The sequence below is a fragment of the Amblyomma maculatum genome, chromosome 9 (genome assembly GCF_055883805.1).
Source record: "Amblyomma maculatum isolate TAMU_Amacu chromosome 9, ASM5588380v1, whole genome shotgun sequence".
Classification (NCBI taxonomy): domain Eukaryota; kingdom Metazoa; phylum Arthropoda; class Arachnida; order Ixodida; family Ixodidae; genus Amblyomma; species Amblyomma maculatum.
Window position 1 is genome coordinate 28389142 of NC_139352.1, and position 23623 is coordinate 28412764.

The following is a 23623-nucleotide window of genomic DNA, read 5'->3' on the forward strand; positions in this document are numbered from 1 at the left end:
ACGCTTTGGAGTGCTGGGTGGATCGTAATGCAGCTGCCATCCTGCTGGCACACCACCAGCACCTCCGACATGCTGCAGCAGCACACATCTTCAGGTGTGGGCATGCTTTCGAGGCCGCAGCGGCACCTGCGCATAAGTAAGATGTGAAAAGGCCCCGAAGCAAACACGAAACGGCATTTTGTGAAATAAGAAAGTTGTTACTTATATGCAGTGGCGCGCGCGCCACGGAACGCACCTGGTAGGTCGTCGCCTCCGTCGCCAGCGGGTGGTTCAGACGGGCCAGTCGATGGCGTGCTGCTGTCACTGCTGTCGTCGCCGTCTAGCGGATTACGAAACGGAGTATAATCATATAGATCAAAGTCCAGCTCTGCAGCGGCTTCACGCAGCCTGGCTTCGAGCTCGGGATCCATGCGATCCATGGCGACCGACACGCGAAACGCAAACACGAAAGGGAAGAAATCGGAGCACCACCGAAAGTAAACAAACCGCGAGTCGGTAGCGTCACTTCGTGATGCGTTACGGGCGGGGTGTTGGCCCGGACATTTTCTTCTTTTTTGGCCGGCACATTGGTGTGTATGAGTTGAGGGTTAAAGCGATGGGAGAGGAGGAGCGTCATTTTTAATATGGAATATCTGCGTTATCAAAGATGTTAGCCTAAAAATTTTTTGCGCTTTGCTGACTAGTGAAGGCACGCCGAACGCTCTTGCGCCTTCCTTATGGACACATTCAAGCTTTTCATGGGCCCTTTAAATTGTGCCATCGCTCGCTTATATGCATATTGCTTCATCGGCCGAATTCACTAAACTTTAGTCTGATGTCGCTAAGGGTCCCATGTAGTAGAAAATTCGGTGCCGTTGTTGACTTTGAAGGAAAGTCCCGATGGAAAATTTGGGAGCAGTTTAAAATTTTCTGATTAATTCTAAATTTGTCAAGTAAGTTCTGTAGCTGGAAGAAGGTAATTGAGCGGCAATGAAAATGGAGGCAACTTTAAGTGAGGGTGGAAGTCGAACCCAGGACTTTCGGGCTGCGAGACAGATATGGTAATAGGTTGGGAAGGCTCACAGATTCAGGCTAAATAGAGGTACATGTACTGAATTCGCAGTGCAAACAGGGTCTGACAATGCAATTGCATCTGATGTTAATAGGAAATGCTCAAACAAGCGCCCTGATGTTTGAAGCATCCTCCACGGGTTTAGCCGTAACGATGGATTGGATCGTGGTGATGACACGTGTCGTAGTGTATGTAGTTGGAAATAAGTGAAAGGCGATAAAATGGCACTTACAACCTTCGCTTCATAAAATTTATGCGCTTAGGTAAAAGGACAAAATATTTAGATGCGGGTCTTAACATGCACCGTTTATAGACCATTAAATGCACTTACCTTGCACTTTGGAGCACCAAGTTTAATTGTTTACATCTCTTACCTGACGCTCATATTAGTCTTTATTTTGCACTCGGGACCTAAATTAAGCACCGGGAAAATATGCAACAGTGCACTAAGTAAATGAACTGTACCAGGTTTATGCAGTAACCATCATTATTTTGTTTCTGTAGGGTGTACTTAAAGGCAAATCGTAGCGATCGTCAGAAAATTCACGATGATGTGCTGATATTGTTTGAAGTGCTTTCATATCGAAGTATAAGACATAACAAGCGTCTTGTCAACACGAGGTGAACTTGAATAGTACGCTCTTGGTCATCTTGTTTGCCGAGCTGGGATAAGTAAATGCAATCTCCTGTGTGTTTTTTATAGCTTTCTAACCTTTACCGAGGAGAAAACTATTGCGAGAAATGCCCCGTAGTTTGCGTCACAGTGCATTGGCAGCAGATGCGGTTTATGCAATGATGCAAACGCCGTGGGTAAGTGAATTCATGATGCGAGGACTGCATAGAAACACGGCTAGCAGATGAGGTGGCCGGCACTGCTCCTGGATTTACTTTCAACTCCGCCACCAGCGGCGTGGCTGTCGCTTTGCGTGGCTGTCGCTTTGCATGGCGCATATATTGCCAGACGAGCGCTGAGGTGGTACCAAGTGGGCAGTCTCGTTCACTATGTTCTTCAACGTGCATTCAATTCAGTTGCTATTGAAATGTGTGGCACTGTATCAGGATTCAGACGATTGAGGTACATTGCAGGCAGTCTCATTCACGATGTTCTTGAATATGCAATCAATGCAGTTGCTTTTGAAGTGTCCTGTTTAAGGTTTCAGACAATCAAGGTACATCACAGGCAGAATTTGCATTCAGTGCAGTTGCTTTCGAAGGGCCTGTTATGATCATTTTTCGAACAGTTCAAAATGCTAGAAGACTGAGTGAGAAACACACGCAAATGTAGTGCTGTTTATGAGTGTGCTTCTAGCTCAGCTTGTTTTTCTTGGTGTTCAGTATGCTGAACGTTCACAAACTCTAGCGTTTTCGGTCGCTATGTTTTTCTCAGCTGTTCAAAACAGGAAGTGTTGACTAGTCAACCTTCCTTATCGCAAAATGCCTTCACAATGCATAACGGAGTCCTCTTCGTGGGACTCCACAGAAAAAAATGCGACAGATACTGCGCCTCTCCTTTTCTGCAAACCGAATTAATTTAACTGAGAACAAGATGTCGTTTCTCAGTAAACTGCGTTGCTAGGAGAGTTGGTGATTTAACATGTAAAAGAGAGCAGGGCAAAAAGACAAGACACGTAAGGACTGTACTTCGTCTCACAAGATGTTTGCAGCGCTGCGAAAGGCAGAGGAACCCCAGTTCAATCGGGATCACACATACTACAATAGGCAGTTGTGCTCCTACGCTCCTCTCCGCTCCTATGCTCCCCCAAACTGTCGGGGGTGACAGTAGGAGCACAATTCTCTATTATAGTGTGCAGGGGTGAAGACAGGAGCACAATTGCAAGGGCTCCTCTGCCTTTCGCAATGCTGCAGGTTATCTTGTGAGACGAAGTATAGACACACGCGGGTGCTAATAACTGATGTTATTTGATGCCTGAGCGTATAAATACATGACAGATGCACAGAAAACAGAGGGGAATCGACACCGAAAAAACCCCAAAAAGATACCAGCCTCGTCAATCATGAGGCCAACTCATGGCGCGACAAAGGTATTGAAGGGTTGCCTGCGCATAAAGCCCTTTTGTCCCGTGCGATGATAAGGACTTAACAATTTTTCTTACTTATGCATTTTAGAATTGTGCACTGCTCAAAATGCAGAATGTAATCTTTGCACAATTTGTAACGGACCATTAGGTTGCCTTTGGGGATAATTTCATTGAAGGATTATGCATATTCTCTGAGGCCATCATTGATGCATTGATCAACCCACTTGACCTACATACTAGGCCCCATAGGAACAAGGTGCCTCATAAACTACATGGGTGCAGCAGGCAGAAAAACGCTTCCCTTGCCTCTTGCCACACACAACCTTTTGACGGTCTAGCATTTCAACCGGAGCCTCAGTGACACGCTGGCAATGTGTATTGCTTCCAACCACTGCAACTGAGACTGTTCTCCCATTTATCACCGCTCAAGTGAGCACCAGATTGTCTTCCATACCAATCAAACTCTTTTGCATTCACGACTGTTTTCCAAGCTGCAACTTGTGCTGAAGAATGCTGTCAGCTTGGCCAGTCCTTCACTTTTCATGCTCGGCAGCAGCAGCAGCAGAAAACCACCTGTGATAAATCTGCACTTGTTCCTGCTTACATTACACCCTTCCGCCAGTCCCGGCCTTTCCTCAAAACTTCTCGGCAGGTACGAGTGCCACTACTGCATTCTTAAGCAAACACCCTCGATGGATTATGTCATCAAATCCCCATGCTGTCACTGACCGCCATTGCCGCAACCGTGAAATAGTACAGAGCAACTGCCCGAAACAGTACCACAATCCAGCCATCAGCACATTGTCGTAAGCTGCCGGGATGATGCCTTAATGGCTGGAGGAAGTTGTGGGACAGGCATTCTGCTCTGGGATCTTCAGTGCCTTCTTCGAGGCGACAACCGCAGAACGGTCGTGCATGTGCTGGAAATAGCTGACTGATTGCCGGACATTCTGCTCCTTGTTTACGGCATAGCATCCTGTACAAGGCCTTGTATTACACAAAAAACACTTCAGCTGAACACTTCAGCTATATTCAGATATAACTCAAGAAAAGATTGGCTGGAGCCCCTCGTGATACCTATTTTCTTGACACCAAATTTAATCCAATTAAGCTGTGGTTGACTTTTTGTTCATCTGCCTCATTGTCATGCCAGCAGATCTCATGGCCATTATGAGAATTGCACGAAAGCTGCTTTTTCTCTGTTTGTATTCAATTGCGCTCAGGTATTTAAACTATGTGGAAACTGCAGTCAAGTAGATGTGTCGAGCTGCCTGTGGTGCCATATAAGCAGGTCAGTGATGGCCAACACTCAGTTGCGGGTTTCCGTAGCCTGCTTTTGGGCATAACAGGCGAATGAGCTTCTCTCTCCCCTTGCAGAAAAAGTCCTGACACCACTGCTGCTGCTTAGAAATGCAGTCTTTCAGGGATTCCCTTAGTAGGTTCAGCTACTTGCCCACCCAAGTTATTTTGCAATATGACCATTTCCTGCATAGGTCCTCACTTGAATGATACATTGCTGCCAAACTGTAGGGCAACTCTGGATATTTTGGAAACACCGTATCGTTTAGAGGGGAGAGGTGGAGAGTATTTTTCAACCGATTCTTCAGTCGCACTTTATTGGATAAATGGTGTGGCACCTAAATGGAAACTGTTTGTAGGCAATCGAGTCACCGAAATACTGGCTCTAAGTGCGCCATCTCATTGGAGTTACTGCCCTGGTTATCAAAACCCGGCGGATCTTTTAACCCGAGGAATATCCGTGAGGGATCTGATAGAAAACGACTTCTGGTGGAAAGGTCCTGAATGGCTGTCACTCTCTCACGACGCTTGGCCAGACAGTAATGTAGGATGCACTGATGACAGTGTAGTTATATCACAGCTGAAGTGCGACTTGATGATTCTGGAGCCAGCTACCCAGTTCAGCACTTGGAGCACAACTATTCGAGTGATAGCATGGATAGCACGCTACATCAATAACTGTCGTTCAGTGGTCACTTGTACCGATCCCCTTGATGCGCAAGAACTGCGAGAGGCTGAGATCATCTGGTTCAAGCAAATTCAGAGACTTTTGCTAGGGAGCTTTTCTAGCTCACAAGGGGAAAAGGTCAACCCATCCTAGAAAATACGAGATCTTCACCCTTTCACCGATGACGACGGTGGGCTCAGAATCGGAATCCGGCTCCAGAATGCTGCTGTGACGTCCAGCAAGAAAAATGCCTGTGTTGCTCCCTGTGACAGCTCATCAACACGCCTTGCGGTGTTTCATGCGTGTACAATGTTCTCCATGGCGGCGTAAGACAGTGACGGAGCTGCGAGGAAGGTTCTGGGTGACATGAGCCTGTCAGTGTGTCAAGTGTCCTGGCAAAGCGTACCTCCAAAGCGTAAAAGTACCTCCATGCTCTTCGCAGTTTGCCTGCTCGCCAAGTGCACAATGTGCACAACCTTAATGCTGGTGATGTTGCAATTGTTCGCGCTGACAATACGCCAAAACTTGTGTCATTGAAGAATGTATAAAGAGCAAGGACGGGATAGTGTGTACATGCCGAATTCGACTGCCGCAGGGATCAGAACTAGTTAGGCCAGTTCAGCGTCTGTATCAATTAGAGGTTGTAACCTCGGGGCTCAAAGTGTATTGAAGATTAGAATCTGAGGTTTTAGAACATGAAAAGGAAGAAACGCAAAAGTGTGGAACTCGAGCAGTGTGGGTGCCATGTTGGGATTTCGACCTCAGTAAAGAGCGGCTACCATCAGTTGGTGTGCCTTCCTTCTACAGGGTCCACATGCATGCCTTATGTGCGTTTTCATCCAGTTTTGCATGCGAAGGTAGAGTCCTCTTCTAGTTAGGTACAGGCAAACGAGCTTCTTTCTGTGGCACATCAGAGGTTCCACATGGCTTCCAGGGTGGTAGCCGAGTGATCGCACCCACAGTTGCAGTTCTACGGTGAGTAGCAACTGCAAGTGAAAATGCGCCACTTTCTGCCTTTGGTCTGTCACTTCCACCTGCTTTTCTTCCCTCGCGACACAGTTCAAACATCCACCAGGATATGAGACAGTCACTGCGACTTTCTTTTCTACAAAGTAAATTTTGAGCTGCCATTTTGAAATTAAAAGTACCCCATAGTAGTCGGATAACATCGAAATAGAAGTGAGCAGTTATGATTGCCAAATGCCAGCTGAAACAGCTTAGAAGCCAGTGTTTAGTAAAAGGGCTGTGTCAGCTGCATTTGGATGGAGGCATAGTATGTCGACGCCTGTGTTGTGTGCAATGTCAGTGGACGTATGAATACCACAGAACATTATGTTGACTGCAATTTCTCTCCAGTCTCCTGTGCCCTTCATCCCTTCCTGCAATTGATGTTTCTGACCGGTGTCCTCAATCTCAGCCACAACTTTATCAATCCCTATATTGTCCCCCTTCAACATTTTCATCTTTAGGTCATAGAACATCTCATTGATTGGCTGGCCTCATATTTCATGCTGTGAGACATGTTACATACCATAATAACAGTTGAAACATGAGAACAAGAAATCAAGTTCTGCTGGATACCAAGCTACGTAGGAATCAGCGGAAGTGAGACAGCTGATGCAGGTTCTGTAGCTGCCTGCTGTGTAGAAATTCAGAAAGTGAATGTACCACACTGGGATGCCTTAAAATTTGTACAAAGAGTACTGAGATGACAAGCTTCATGAAGCAAAGAACAAACTGCTTATTGGGAAACCAGGAATCGAGGAATGGAAATCATGTAGCCATCAGAGACACTCATTTGAAGGGATCTTATCCTCCATATTGGACATGTTCGTTTGATGCATAACTTCATTCTTAAGAAAGAAGATAAGCCAATATGTGAAGGGTGTGGAGATGGGTCACTATGAACCACATTATTCTCCTGTATTATATTGAGAAAGTGAGAAAAAAATACTTCGCGCTTTTACATGCAAGCAAATGCCATCCATCCTATTCTACCTTGCTCCTCGGAGAGGATGCACTTGTCAACACCTCCTATGTTTTTAACTTCCTACAGGATGCAGTGCTCATAAACAAGTTGTAATGTCTAATTTTTGTATTTTGTGTTCATAACATAAACTTAATACACCTCATGCTTGGCATATGATTGCCTTAGTTGTTTATGCACCATAAAACCCCATGTGTAACGAGCTTTATTGCAGGGCAAGGTCGCGGCTTACAGGTAGGCGCTGGATCAAACGACTGGCGCTCTCGTCTCGTGCCGGCACGCTGGTGCCAGGTCTTCTTCTTTGCAATCAGCCCCCCTCCCCCAGGAGAAGAGGGAGCCATCCTGGCGACTTAAGGGTACAACAACACGTCTGGGTTGTATTACGTTTTGAGCCGAGAGACATGGACGGTCTCACGCCCACGTCGTCGAAGGTCTGGCGAAGACGTGACTGGCTCAAGAATGCAATTGACAGGTGAGGTGCGTTCAAGGACGCGGTAGGGTTCCTGGTATCTCGGCAGTAGCTTGGAGGAGAGGCCAAGTGATGCACAAGGCACACATAGCCAAACACAGGCTTGCGAAAGAAAGCTATCGGTGGTGTTAGCTGAGTCAGAACAATATTTTTATCAGCCCGGTTTGGAAGATGTGAGTGAATGGGCAAGATTCCTGCACTCCTCAGGGTATCTCGAGGCTTCAGACACAGTGGTGGCTTCAGAAGAATCGGGCCAGTAAGGAAGTATGGTGTCGAGTTGCGAAAATGGCTCATGCCCAAATAATAAGAAAAATGGCGAGAATCCCGTAGTGGTCTGTGTAGCGGTGTTATATGATATTTAGAGTCCGTTTAGAGTCTGTTTAAAAAGATATTTAACCCTGTGTTTGGTACGTGATAGCCTTAGTTGCTATCCTACAATCCTACAAGGATTGTATTAAGTTAGTAAAAAGAAGCCTGATAGATAAATGACAGAAAAAATGGAATAACGAAGAGGAAAATAAACTACACACAGTAAAACCCATAGTAGGAGAATGGAAATCATTTACACAGAACGAACGCTTCAGTGAGGTGATTTTGTGCAGTCTTCGAATCGGACACACACTTGACACATAGTTTCTTACTGAGAAAAGAGCAAAAACCATTATGCGAAGAATGTGGAGGTGAGTTCACTGTGAACCACATTTCGATCTCGTGCACAGAACTTGAACAGTTAAGGAAAAAATATTTTACTCCATTCTATAATGAACGCATCCCATTCCACCCCTGTTTACTATTAGGAGACAAACCGCTTGTTGAAATTTCATCTGTTTTTAGTTTTCTTAAAGAGTTAGGGATTCTAATCAGCTGTAATTTTCTAAACTTTTCATTTTCACTCATAAAGAAGCTCAGCAACCTAGTGTTTGCCGCATGATGGCCTTAGCTGCCTATGTGCCAAAAAACCCAACCCAACCCCCAACCCTTGGTTGCTTATGCGCCATTAAACTCAACAAAACAAAATAACTAACGTGCTGTATGCAAATGGGAAATGCTCTATGCTAACTACCAACAGATGGAAAACACACTATGTACAGAACTTTTTGAGAAAAGAATCCTTTCTTCTGTTCAGAAATTGAATTTCTTTGCTTCTATTATATCACAGTAAGGATGCTGAAACATGAAAGCAATAAGAATTGCCAAATATAATGACGAAAGATAACAGCTAGATAGAGGACTAGCTGGTAGGGACATGAACCTTTTCAACTCCTATTCCTTCAATTTAGGCTTGTCATCATGAGCAAGTTAGCACATTTCAAACATGGAATGAAATGCTAGTGTGGATTGCTGGAACTTCACCCTCTAATAGCTGCTGCATAGTATAATGCTGTTGCAAAGGTGTGGAACCTTTTGTTTTGAAGAGGAGCGCTACTGGAGGCATGAGTGTTTTTTGCCAATGTCTTGGTTGCTTTTCGTGGTTTTTATTGGCAGGAGTGACAGAAGACAATCCTTGATAGGAGTGACAGAACAGAGTGGCAGTTGACAAAGGAACCTCTGTATCCTCATTAGCCTGATTGTGACAGCCGCATTCCTGCAACAACTCCCAATTGCAGTATGGACATGCTTGCACATAGTGAGGTTTACATAAAAGACTCCACTCACACCAGAATTTGTGCACACAGGCACCACAGTCCTAACAGGCATATATGTGCACAGCTTACACTGACTAGTAAGGACAGCTCTGTAGTTCACACGTACCTGGGATTGAGACGCCACTGTTCACTGCCCTTCAAACAGTTTTGACACGACTCCCGAGTTAGCAATTTCTACGTCGACAAGGTGTTTCCTGTATTGACCAGTTAGTTGTATGGTGGTCTGATTGGCCCATGATCTGGGAAGTGAGCAGTTTGATGAACCTTCCACAACTTAGCTCGAATAATACAAGCAACAGCTTGTCCAGCCTCTGGTTACACTTTTCTTCAAAATAATTTCTCGGTATCATGCACTGACTCAGTATGGTTATTTGTAGTAAGACCAGTGCAGGCTCTGTAGCACAGGGCCCACTGCTCTGGGTGGTTGGAGTACATCCTTTCAAAGTATTCAACAAAGTTTGTCAATCCAAGCTCGGTTTTTGCAGAAATTTTGACACAAGTGCCTGGAACTGCGACTCATCTAGGCAATGCATTTTTTTTAGATTTGAGCCAGGAGCAACCATGTCTGAGTCCAGGCATTAGCATACTTCTCTGACATACTGTTTGGATGATAGGCACATGGAATTCCTAAACCATTGCCTCTAATTACCATCAGTGTTGTCAGGTGGAGGTTTTACCTATTTTTACCATATGTTGAGTCAGTGCACATTTCTTGTGGACCACATTTCATCAACTTGTCCTGCTGAGCAATGTTCATGAGTGCCATTTCAAACTCGCCACTTCTTGGGGAAACAACTTATCTTTATCTACGTACAAGAGAATTGGGCCTGAGCTCTTGCTAAGCTGCTCAATCCAAATCTCCATACTTTCAAAATCATCTGTTTCGCTGTTCTATGAAGCCAATTCTCTACCTCACTAAGGTTTCTCACCTCCTTTCAAGTTAGCAGATGGCATCAACCCAGCTGTTGACAAGATGAACGTGCTTCCCCAACAACTCTTGATGGCATGCCCAATAGGTTTTTTTTTCCCTTCATGCAAATGACAAGTGCTGGTGATTCAGTTCCTTTTAATGACCTTGAAATTCTAGTCACCTCATTGTGTGTTGCGGTCACTGCCATAGTAGCAAAACAGTGACTGTTGCACTTTTAGTACCTTGCGATTTTGCCCTCTATTTGCCTAATCCTTTTTTCTCATAGAAACCAGAGTGATGGCAGACAAAGTAACGCTGTCACACCAGGTGTTGGTTGTTTTGGCCCAGCTGAAGTAACAAAATGAGCTGTCTCTAGAGTTTCCTGATTATCATTCCAAGCTTCGAACTCTGTGGACAGGGAAAAAATTTTCATATGCCTAAACGTGAGTCCACGGGCAATGAAAAGGTATGACAAATAAAGCCAGGGTAACATTTGATAAGTTGCGCAAAACCCAGTGAAACGAACTGTTCATTCACGGCAGCGCTTAACCCTGCTATGGAAGCACATCGATCACACGTATTTGTGGCAGTTCCAGTCTACATGCTGAAAAAGCAGTCATATCTGCTATCTTTACACTTTTCATGATTTTGAATGAAACTTAAAATCTATCAAAGGTGAAACAATCAATGTTCCAAACTTCATTCCCAGCACTTAACGCATGATTCCACTCAACGGTTGGATGGATGAATGGAATGTAGGAGCATCCCCTTTGATATGGGGTGTTAGCAGTTGCTATCATGCTCATTCTTTTTTTTATGTCTTGAATATTCTTTTAGACCATTTTATTTATTGAATTTTTATTTCCACATTACTAACATTGTGTCACTTCTACTTTTAAGCCACCAATTTTCTCATCGCTTTTTGCTACCTTCCACTTCAGATTCATTCAGCCGACCCTGGTATCGTAAACCCCAGGGCCTCAGGAAGAGTGGCTGCACTTGCATTGACACCTGGATGGATACCATCACATTCGAGTAAAGGATGTTTTATTGTTTTTATGGGTTTACCACATACTGCACATGTGTCATCTTGGTCAAACTTGATTTTATAGCTGCGTGTTTTAAGGCACCCTGATCTAGCTCCAAAAAGTAGGGCACTGCCTCGAGTTATCCAGGTGAGGTGTCAGGAGTTAAGGCGGGTCATTTTTCCAGAGCTGGGGCAGCAATATGTGGCTTTTCCCGTATTCAGTAAACCTATGATATTTGAAAGAATGAAATCCTCTATGATCAGTATGTTCACTTCTCCATAATGAGGAGTGTGCGTTAAAATCCCCAGTTATCACATACGGCCCAGACAATTGCTTAAGAAGTTCTGTCATTCATGGTAACTGTGTAGTGTTGTGGTATGTACACAGATTATGTTATTTTATGGCTAACGATGCTTACTGCGACAGCTTCTAAGTGTGCTTTTAAAGGTACCTTTCTTGCAGGGCCGTCGCTTTGCATTATGATAGCAACACCACCTGAAAGTCGGCTAGCCTGCACTTGGTCTTTCCGGAAATTTTTTTTAAGATGTTTTTGTGCTGTGGCATGAGGTTTGTTTCCTGTAGGCACACAGCTCTAGGTGCCATTGTCTTTATTATGCCGGTTATTTCTGTGTAGTTTCTATGTAAACCTCTACAGTTGCACTGTATCTTATATGGATTGTGATAGTCTGGGGATTGGGACAGTTATGCACACTCAGGAGCAGTCACTCGTTTCCCAATTCTCTGTAGGGAGTCTGACCGCTGCTGGTTGAATCCATTGTCACTCTCGTGGTACTGGATTTCCATGAAGACACCGCGATGTTAGTTTTGAATGTCGGCAAGCCCTCGCCAACATCCATATTCTCCCCAGTGGACATGGAAGATGCTTCTTGGTGTTGATGGCCAGCGGCCTTAGCGTGAATCTTTTGTTTGCACCACTGGACCAGGCCCTGCTCCAGTGGCAGTTTCTTGGAAAAAGGGGTGGCCTTAGCCCTTTGCTGCCCAAAACTTTATTTCAGTATGGAGCATCACAGGAACTTGCGAATTATGCTGTCAGGAAAAAAAATCGTTTATTTATGGCTGCATAATGAGGTGTTGTTCAGGAGCAACATTGGCCATCTGAGGTCCTACTTCACATGGCCTTGAAGCAGTTGCAGATTGGAAGGAGATTTACAGTACTTACAGTGGTTCTTTTCATCATACTGAGGCTAGTGATTCATGCCATCATACCTCACGTCCACTGTGGTCCTTGGTGTCACCGGGCAATGGATCATCTGTTTCGCAGGCAGAATTCCAAGCTCGGTGGCACCTCTTTTCAGTGGCTTTGACTTCACGAGTGCAAGGGTCTGGGCGATTTGAGCTCGAAAGGTCAGGAGATGAGCACAGTGACGTTTGTACACCAGCCACCCATTGACAACTGAAACATCAATTGTCCACAAAAATGATCCGTGTGTACCATTTTTTTGGACTTGTGGTCCGTGCAGTACAGCTCAATGAGTATATCAGCGAGATCAACACCTCCCATGAAGGCACTATACTCCCTCACGGCAAAAGGGTGTGGAACATCGACAACGTGCTTTTCCTTGCTGTTCCAATGCTTACATATGTGGGTTGGACACCAGTGTAGGTGGACACAAGGTGGACGGAGCTGTTATCAAACCATTTGTTGATTCCAATATCATCCTAGCGAAGCCTCTTCCTTGCGCCTTGAGAGCTGCATCAACAGCCAGCAGGTACTTCCCTGTCCTGTCAACCCTGATGGTGCTAACACACAGGCGTGCTTTACACCTCAGCTCCTCCAGAAGGTGCAGGCTGGTAAACCAGTTATCAAAAAATAACTTGTGGCTTTCGTGCTCTGGAAGATATTTCACCACATCAATGACTATTTCCAGAGGTGCCGAACCCATGGTCATGCGCAGTGCCGTTATCGACATAGATAAGGAAGTTGTGTGTAATGCCAAAAGAATCTGCCCTCGTGAAAATTTCATAACCCCATTTGTGACGCTTCGATTTCATGTACTGCTTTAGGGGTGACCATGGAAAGATACTTCATTTCCTCCTCGATGATATTCGCACAGGTGCCTTTCTTCTGGGTAGAATGCAGATTTGACTGATAGTGCAGTGTGTCCAACACATCTTCATCAAAAAATGAACTAAAGTATTCATAAGGGCTTAGCACCTCATCGGGCAGTGAGGGCAGCTCCCCCTTCCAGTCAGTGTCATCAACCAAAAGGTCTTCTTTCCTCCATGTTCTGCAAACATTTGTTTTCTTTTTCTCGCGTGAAGCCATCGAGTGTGCACGAGAAGTACCTGGCAAAGCTTCAACATTATCGCCTAACATTTCTTCGTCATCCTCTATACATGCCTCTTTGTTGCGAAGATTGGTCACTATTTCTAGTGGACAGGCATCAATCAATTTTTAAGCAACTCTGATCATAGTCGGAGGTCATCCGGGTCACTGTCAAAGCCTGCGTCGGACAAGTCACCGTCCGGAAAAAAGATAAGCTCCAGAATTTATTCATCAGTAAGCCACTTTTTTCTTTTGACATCGCCATTTATATATAAAAGACATAAAATATGACCTTATGAGAAATGCTTATTCTATTCGGTAGAATGAACACTGCTTATTGCTTTCAGCACATCAAAGACTGCCAAAAACGATATCTCCCTACATGTGATCATGCTTCTGCATATGCCCATTGTTGCTCCTGGGCAACACCACTTTTGGCACATAAAACTTTGTTGTACGAATTGCAGCCCCACCGTTTAGCCTCCTTATAAATGTTGTGCAAGGCGTTATGAGCTTTTTAAGTCTGGCAGTTGTCATAGTAATGTCTTATACTGCCATAGCTGAAAAAATTTACTCACATGTGCGGTCCTTGCACTGGCACCTCTCAGAACAGTAAAAAACAACAAAGAAGCGGTGCTGCCATATCTACATATTTACTTCAAGCACAAGCTGCTCCAGCACAGATGGCGCCAGCAGCATCATTAAGCAGGGCACATTCAACAAAAAGTTTTTTTTGGGCTGTTGCTCCTGGGCAACAGTGGGCACTAAATGGTTAGGGGGATGGGGCGTCAGTTCCAGTTCAGCAGAACTGTTCTGGGTGTTTATCGCTGAGGTTATTGCTGCTGAAGGTGGTGTCTGAGGGGCTCCTGCGATGATTGCGTGGCCTTTTTGCGAAAGTTTCAGCCCTGTGGACTGTGCCACTGGCTTCTGTGGTGGGGACTTGGATGCCAACACTAGGTCCATCGGATTGACCTGTGGGCCAACTGAAACTGAAGGCGATGGCGGTCCCTGTGTCACCACTTCAGAATGCACCCTTTTCTGTTGGAAAGAGATGCTTTCTTGCCTCAAGGTAGGAAAGGTTTTCTGTGGTCTTCAAAGTTATAATTTCTTCTTCCGTTTTCCAGACTGGACATGACCTGGAGTATGCGCTATGTGTGCAGCTGCAGTTAATGCAATTGGGTGCGCGTTCACATCTTTCCTCGGTGTGTTTCTGTTCGCCACATGTGACATGTGGGTTTACCTTGGTTGCCATCAAGCTGTGTACAAAGCGCTGGCATTTAAAGTACTGTTGTGGATTCGGAATGTGGGGCGGACTTTGCAATGAATATAGGCGGCGGGAATAGATTCGGGCAAAACTGTGCCATTGAAGGTTAGTACAGTGTGTTTGGTCTTGATTTCGGTGTTTCTGCGAATGGTTATTCGACGGGCTGCTATGACCCTTTGTTTGGTTGAGGGTGCGGTGAGAAGTGACTTGTAGGTTAAACTCGCCAATGTTTTCCAAACATAACAGATTCTGACTTTGATCTTTTGCTTCATTTTGAAAACGATGTCTCCATTTCTGCTTTTGCTTTGTAGCTCTTCCCTGTGATGCTGCTTTTGAGCGTATTTGCGATGACGAAAGCAGACATGTTGGCTCAAGAAGCAGTAGCAGTCTTGTTCTCTTTGAGACGAGACCTGCAACCCTATCCCACACATCTAAACTAAATCGCAATACCACACAAACAAGAACACAAATTTTTATGCATCACTTTTGATAAATAACTACCATTTTTACCACATATAAATAACCTAAAAAACAAAGTGTCCCAGGCCCTCAATGTCCTAAAACTACTGGCATGGTACAATGTACTAAAACTAGGGTGCTATCGTTTTCTTGTTCGTTCCAAGTTAGTCTATGGGTTTAATGACTATGGGTTAGACTAGACGTAGAACTAGACCCAATACATAATCTTGGTTTACAGTTATCTTCTGGTGCTTATAGAACATCCCCAATAGCAAACCTTTATGTAGAAACAAATGAACCTTTCCTAGAAGATCGAAGAATAGCACTAACTTGCACATACGTCCTCAAAATCCACCCTCAGCCTAAACATCTGTTACTCTTGTCACGAAATGCCCTTCTCGAATACTTTTCAGCAAGCCTCAAACAATTCAGCCACTGCTGTTGTGCTTCAAAGAAAAATACTGAGATCTTGACGTACTGAATGAAACTAAATATATTGTAACAAGACAGGGACCACTCCTGCTGTGGTATACTCTCCTTGCAGTTTTTCACCTCACACTAACACAGTTCCAAAAAATGCTCATTCCACACGAGCACATATTGCAAGAGGCAAGAGTTCCTGGCACTGAAAGAAAACTATATGAATTGCATCGCGTTTTACACAGCTCGTTCCAAAATGAATAACTATGTTGAAGTGCAGTAGTACAAGATGACACAAGACTACCTCATTATGCATCAGTCTGCACTGCAGCGTGTTTTTGCTGCTGTGGAGCAAATAAGAAATGAAAACATCAAAAATAGCATTATCTACACTCATTGCTTAAGCGTCCTCACTGCATTAAACTCTAAACAGCAGGTGAACTGCTAATTGGCAGCATAATACACAACATGGTAAAAATCACATCACAAAAACATATAAAATCCTGCTGGGTTCCCAGTCGCGTTGAGATAAGGGGCAGTAAGAGAGCTTATGTGTGTGCTGCACGAGCAGGAACCATGGAAATAAAACGTGTGAACTTGCCACAAATGGACTGCGTAAAGTTAATGCGCAGTAAACTAAAACCAGCTGGCAAGCTGCTTGAAAACATGAAGCAAACAAGCTGCATTATATAAAGTCCATTGTAGGATAATGGAAATCCTGCCGACATCAGGAACTTTTCATTGAACTTTTTTATGTCGTCTGCACATAGGACATACTCATATCACACATAATTTCCTCTTAACAAAGAAAATCAAACCAGTGTGTGAAATGTGTGGTGACAAGTTCACAGTCAATCATATTTTAGTCTCATGCCCGTGACTTGAGGATATTAGGAAAATATATTTTACTGTATTCTATAATGAACACATCCATATCATAGTGCATTGCTTTTAGATGAACAATTATTCGATTTTTCTCTTGTTTGTACGTTTTTTAAGAAAGTCAATGTTTTAAATCAAATATGAATACCATCTCTAGGCACTTCACATAATAAATCATCTAGCATTGTGTTTGACGCATTCTAGTCAGAGTTGCTTCTGTGCCAAAAAGCCCCATATAACTAAGAATTGTTTTCTTAACCTCTTCGAGGGGCTGTTGCCTCAAAGCTCTGGGAGCAGTAGCTTTGAACTGCAGTTCGCACAGCATGTGCACAAGACTAAGGATGGATATCAAATTGTGTAAACAATACTATCTTTCAGGGTAAGAAATAGACTTCAGAAGAATAGCTGCAAAGTGCATATTTCTTGCTTGCAAATATTATCTTGCATAAAAAATGTAACCGAAAAGTTTAGTTCGTGCAGTGGATCAAAATTGTGATTAACGTACTGCAGCACTACACAGTTGCTATAATTGCAGTGGTTATCCCCAGGGCTCTCAACGGAGCAATCAGCAGCGAGTGGCAATCATAAGGGTAAGGTAGAATCGAAACCGGCCTATTCACTCTTGGAAAGATCCCAGGATACTCGTCCTGTTCTGTATTCCGGCTCACCTCCTTGAGCCTGAAAGATGTCTATGCTGCCTTCAAATGATGAAATTCCTTGCTGAATATGAGCACACTCTAATTCACTCAGTGCACTGCATAACCAAACTCCCAATGCAGAAAATATTTTCTTTTTCTGTATTTTTTTTTCTTGAAAATACAGTAAAGATGTGTCCAACACTGTTTGTACCTGTAGCTATAGGCTAGTTATGGGTCCAAGAAATGAAATACAATGATGCAGACACTTCGTCACATGCATAATACAAACTAGGAACACCTTTTGTTTCTGGTTCTGGTCAAAATAAGACCGCATACAAATGGCTTTCTCCAAAGCGTTTAATGAAAATGTGCTTGTCAATATACTGATCTGTCACTCAAAATTCTGTCCACCTAAGTTAGTGTAGCAAGCCCTGCCCTACAAAGGCCAACTCTCGGAAGTGTCTGTGGGTAGAAAATACCTGGTACCCAATACGAATAACACCTAATCACCCTAACTATTTCAGCACTTCAGTAAGATGCTCATGATCCGCCAGTTATAGCAAAGCGATTATGAAAAAAAGTGGAATTGAGATGCAGAAGCTGAAAATAGAAATCTTCAATCAGTGTTACCAAACCTGCTTGTAAAATTCCTTTGTATCGCAGTACATCAGTGCAGCATCTTTTGAAAAAGCAAGGCAGTCAAAAATAGAGCACCTAATGCATTTATGTCATATGCAACAGATCTGTCTGCGTTTTTTGAACTTTCACCTACCTAGCATTAGAAACGTAATTTACTAACCAAACATGATTACCAACTCTATTTTCGTGTGTGGCTGCTCAAGTGATTCTCCTCCTGACCAGAGGATAGAGGTAACTAAAATGGTGAACTACATACATTTAAAGTTTTTCCGGACAATGACCACTGCAGCCAAAATATACATATGCATACATATGCATAACAATAAAATAAGATGAATCCACGACACCTGTTACTGTCGTTACGGTTTATTTTTAATACAGAAAACGCGAAATATTTAAGCATGCCTACTTGACTGCTCGCACTCATGATAGTCTTTTGAGACGAAGTTGTGTAAGCCTTTCTCTGTCCAGGTTATATGTTGTACAACTTCAAGCATTGAACTTGTCACATGGTGATGATGTGCTGCCTTTCACGCATTGCTACCAGGCTGCTGCCTTGTATTCTGATCCAATGCCAAAGCTTCTTCGCAGGAAATCTCCAAAGCCTAAGAAAGAAAAAGTAATGAATTTTCAGAAAAAATGTACAGATTAGAATAGTACAATGTAACGAGCTGAATATACTTCAAGTAAAAGTCAGTGAGTGTTCTTCAAATTAAACTTATAAAAGCAAGTTATCTCACCATAATGACATGGATATTACATCTACAATGTTTGTGAGTATCATAACTGCACACCTGATGGGCATGTCGCAAGAGTTAGTTCCCACAATAATAAACTTGTCTTTAATTGCAAACTATCAAGTACGAACAGTGAATTATAGACAAATGGCTAGGTACTCGCCTCCAAACAAACTCTGATTATACTATTTCTCGTGACATTTTCTCCAGAACTAAACGGTCACTAGGCTGAAGCAAAATAAACTTTGCAACAGATGATGCTTTCTATAATTTGCTGTGAGTTGCTGCATGGAGCCTGTGCTGCAAAAAATGCACTCGCTAAAGTATAGACGTCTGTTGAGGGAATCAGAGCTGTGCACCCATGCAATGAAGTTCTTAAAAAAGTCAGGTCGAGTTGGTCCTTCACTCCAACACAACTCGAAAACCGTGGTGAACAAGAGGCTTTCTATAGTCCAGAGGGCTCCCCAAAGGTGTAGGCCCAAGCATTGAGCTTGCTGCAATGAGTTCACCATTCTGGAGGTGCCTACTGTAGGCGATGCTATCGTCAACAGCTGGGCACCTAGACTGCGTATTCTTGAAACAACATTTGTGAAGAAGGAATCTTCTTTGGCTGCATCATAAAATCGAGTCCTGAGGGGCTCACAATGTCTTTCCCGAACACACCTCCGGTCGACGAATTCAGGTGGCAGTGGTGCAAGTGTTGTACTACACGGACGCCGCCACTGTTGAGGGAACTCCATACAATGCCTGGTGCTCTTCAGAAGGACCAGGCATTGAAAGGTGCCATGCTATGACTGCAAACACCACTTTTGCCAGCTGCACACTGGCACTTCGACGATATAACAAATCCGCAGGCTTGTAAAGTTAGTTCAACCTCATGTGGCTGAGAAGACGTTTTCTGGCTATGGTAGCACAGCTAGGCATTTAACATGAACATTCCCAGGTGTGCAGTGAATTAAATTATGTCACACACGCTGTCTTGGCACTTCACAAGTATTAAAACATTTCGAGTCACATCTCACCAAAACACTAGAAAGAATCACTTCCTTTCACATCATTTTATGTGCTTGACTTTTGAACAATAAATACACATCTCAGTGTCACATGAGACAGGAGCCTGGGCCGAACATGCCAAACTCATGGCAAAAGTGTAACATGAGTTCCGCAGTGTACTTTAGGTTCGCATGACCCGTGTTGAGTCAGTGGTCGAGAAAGTAATGTCCAGTTACCTGTGGATTTCTCGGCCATCGAGGAGCGCTGGTCTGTCATCCAGCAGTGCGAAGTATGCGATCTGGAGCGCGTGGATATTCAAGCATCCAATCTCGAATGTTTGGTTTGCTGTGACACACTCAGCGTTTCCAGGCACATGGGCAGCCACTTTTGGGATTTCATTGCAGCAAATTGATTCCATATTCGTCGCCATGGCGTGACAGCGGTCACAGTGGCACCTACAGAAATATATGCATAGGGGAGAGTCGGGAGGAATGGGACACTTTTCACAAATATATTTTTAGCTTTTTTTATTTTGAATACAAACAGATGTTTTATAATTTAAAATATAAAGCAAAACTTGTTGCACAAATTCTGGGAAGCAATGTTTGCTACCTCTTCAAGGGTAGCTCTAAAAAAACAATTTACAACCACCAAAATCTGTCCCATTCCACTCCCACCTTAGGGTGGAGTGGGACACCACTTGGGAGGAATGGGACATGTGTAATGCTGTAGTGACAACTTCATTAGCGAACATTATAAGCTGATAGTTCGACTTCAAACTTGAAGCAAGACTGCAGCCGCTTTGTTGCCTCGACAGTAGTCGGCACCGGCAGTTTCATAACAATGTCGGTGATTGGTACAGTTGCTCTATCTTCGTGAAGAGGAAAGTAAAACTGGGAGCTCTCATCTTTCTTTCGAAGAAACCGGACACTGACGTCCAACTCCTCACAGCTCTCGACTCTGCCCGCGTAATAGACGACAGATTTTTTTTCACAGAACCTGACGAGGACAAATTCACCTTTTTCCACTCTGAAACCTTCATTCGGCCATTCGACCTCCGAAATTTTGTGCCTCTCATCATCGACACTTGACATGTCACTGCCCGAATCGTCAAAGGCAACGGCAACAGTTTCTTCGTCACTCGAAGAGCTTATATCCATTTGACGTTAAGATTGCTGCCAAAGGCAGCAATCTTAGCTGCCTTTGGTGCTCTTTTTTTCAGACTCCGCCGTGCAAACCTCTCCGCAGTTGCTTGTTCAATGGCACGTTTCTCTGGGGTATCTGTAAGCACTTTGGTGCTACCCTTCTTACTTCCTTTTTGCCCTGACTTGCGTGGCGCAGCCTTTGGATAGGGCCTGAGGTCGCTTGGAATAATGCGACTGGAAGAAGGAGCTGACGTTGATGCACCTTCATTGGCTGTGGGCGTGAAGACATCTCTGAGGATGTTTCGAGCTGCGTTAGTGTCCGTCTCAGAGTTCAGAACTTTTCCTTGGAGGCTTGATCCATCCATTTCACATATTGCGGTAGCTGGCTGTGGTGACAGCACTCCGCTAGGGGAAGCTTCGGGTCTGTCAGTCACTGAAGACATCATGTAGTCGTCCTCAGTGAAGGGCTCGCTATTGAAAGGCCAAATACCTGTTTTGTGGAAACCCGAGATTATATTCTTTTGTGTTACCGTTGATACGTAGGCGGATCCCACTTGTTCTCCAACGTTGTATATGGAGATAGCCTTCCCTGGATTATTTATAAGCCAGTCATTGCATGCAGCGTTGTAGCGAGATTTGAATGGTCCATACACAGATACATCAAGTGGCTGCAAGCGGTGGCTACAGTGTGGAGGAAAGGTCAGCAGAATGATGCCACTTTCTTTGGCCTTGTTGATGGTGTTGATGTTGACATGGCTTTCGTGATTGTCAAGGATTAGAAGAATAGGTTCTTCCTTCGAGCACTTTGTATGTGTCACAATGTGCTGTAATGCCAGTACAAACAGCTCGCCGGACATCCATCCTGACCTGCTTGCCAATCCAAGACTTCCGGCTGGGGCGCCGTTCAGGAAAAAATCTAAATCTCACTCGTGGAAAAATGAATACCGGTGGCAGAGCATTTCCTATGGCATTGACAGTGCATAAGACGGTCACCAGTTCACCGCGTTCTGCAGATGTGACCTGGCCAATTTGTTTCTCTCCTCTTGCTGCGATAATCTTTGGCGGATTGGGGGCAGTTGTGAAGCCTGTTTCGTCACAGTTGTAGATGCGGTCTGGAGTTAGCTTGTGTCGGTCGTAGACGCCTTTCAGATTAGAAAGGAAAGCATCGATGTTGTGCTTAATGAAGCTCGTTGCCCGGCCAAGACTGGTGGCTTCCGGCGATCGAAGCGACAGTTCAGGATGACGGTCCATAAAGCCCAGAAACCAGTCTCTTCCAGCTAACTTGTTGACTTCCCATGATGATGGGCACTTCCGACTTAATGCTGTTGCAAACTGGTATGCCAGGGAACGAACTTGCATTCTTGTTATACCTCTGTCACACGGTACATATGTCATTTGCAGCGAATGATATTATGTGTTAATGACGTTTTTTTTGCCTGCTACACGTGCATAGTAAATTCCATTTACAGGTAATGACATTCGCCCAGCGAATGAGCTGGGCGAACTCATTCACTGGAGACTTGCCTACTCTCAACACCAGCGGCTTGGCAAACTTTCGCAAAATCAATAAATGAGAACAAAGTATAACTAAAGTAAACGTCAAAATTGATTGATGAAAATAACATGTAATTATGTTTTCACATACAGCACGATATTTGGAGCAACTTGTGCAACTATATTCTTCATCCCAGTCGCCGACGGCTACTGTCGGCCATGTTTGTTTACAAACCGTCCTCGTTGTCGGTGAAGCGTGGGCTGCGAAGGTCGCATAGCAGTGTGCTTATATCCGCCAGCTGAGTTTCTCGACTTCCGACATGGAAAACGACTCTGCAGCCTCGACAGTGCAATGTGAGAAGCAGAAGGCGCACTGGAGCGACGACGAAATGCGTGCGCTCATCAAAATTTGGGAGGACCACCTCAGTGATTTGCGCCGGGCAAAGCGCAACATGCGTGTTTATGTAGCTATACGAGAGTGCTTGCTTGCGCTGGGCATTGACAAAACTGTGAAAGAGGTGAAATCTAAGATAGAAAATCTTGGAAACAGATACCGGTAAGTGAAAACTTTATTTTTGCCTTCACAGCTCTCACCGCCTGCCACTGTTCACCATATTCAGCCACGTGTGCTGCTTTCAGATGCGAAGGTGCGCACCCGCAGCCTTGCCCGCAGCGTCGCACGTTGTTAAGCATGGTATATACCGGTAGACGCATGCGTCATTTTTTTTTTTCCCCTTTCGTGTGCCAATCCTCGCGTGCTGAGCAGCTTACCACGCTTGAAAAAAGTACCAAAAGCAATGGTCCTCCGTTTCGCCGTGCCCTATACCCGGCGATGCCAACCCGTTCCCCTTAGCAACTGCCTGTTGCATGAAACACGGGAAAATGTATTCGTTTTGTGCGAAAGCACCGATGTTCCAAAGTATTCGTTACAGCTTCTCTCCCCTCATTGACTCGTGCAAGCAGTGAAAGTAGCATAAATTCAATACATTCCTGGGCAGATATGACTGGCATACTGCATGTTGAGAATGGGTAGCAACTTTCCTAGTAGCAGTGACGTAGTGGAGACCTCGAAACATTAATAAAGCCACTGCAACAATGGTTTCTTGCAGGATGCTCAGCCGCAAGACAGCGGGGCAAGGTGCCATCACATGGCGTTTCTATAAAGAAATCGCAAGGTTTCTGGGAAACCTCCCTATCAACGACAGCAGCCTCGTTGATGAGACTGCTGTGTGTGGCGATGGTGCCACTGTTGAGATAGTACGTGCATTTGTATATAGCACTATACGCGCTTCCTGTGAACCAAGACCAAGAAATATTTTTCAAATTTTATATCACTCATAACGAAGGAGACACACTGATTCTCTTGCACGACACATGTGGAGCATCACTTATTTATTGATTCATTTGTTACACTGCTTCTTGTGGCTTCTGTATCAAAATGTACACAAGAATTCAACTTGTACATGGTAAGTGTTAGAGAAATGTCACAGTTACTACAAAATGCTGCAGTAGCGTACAATATAGAAATGAATATTACTGTCAGGTTGTGAAGGCTGCTGCATACAAGTA

At 44.2% G+C, this 23623-nt stretch overlaps 1 protein-coding gene and 1 pseudogene across 1 annotated transcript in view; one reads left to right on the forward strand and one right to left on the reverse strand.

The window, feature by feature from the left end:
- Positions 1 to 23623, forward strand: part of LOC146178700 (uncharacterized) — a 63626-nt gene that overhangs the window by 39388 nt on the left and 615 nt on the right. The window contains exon 2 of the mRNA XM_084578460.1: positions 23164 to 23311. Coding sequence (XP_084434586.1) covers positions 23164 to 23311 — 148 coding nt within the window. The remainder of the gene's footprint in view (positions 1 to 23163; positions 23312 to 23623) is intronic.
- Positions 20043 to 21452, reverse strand: LOC146178702 (uncharacterized; annotated as a pseudogene).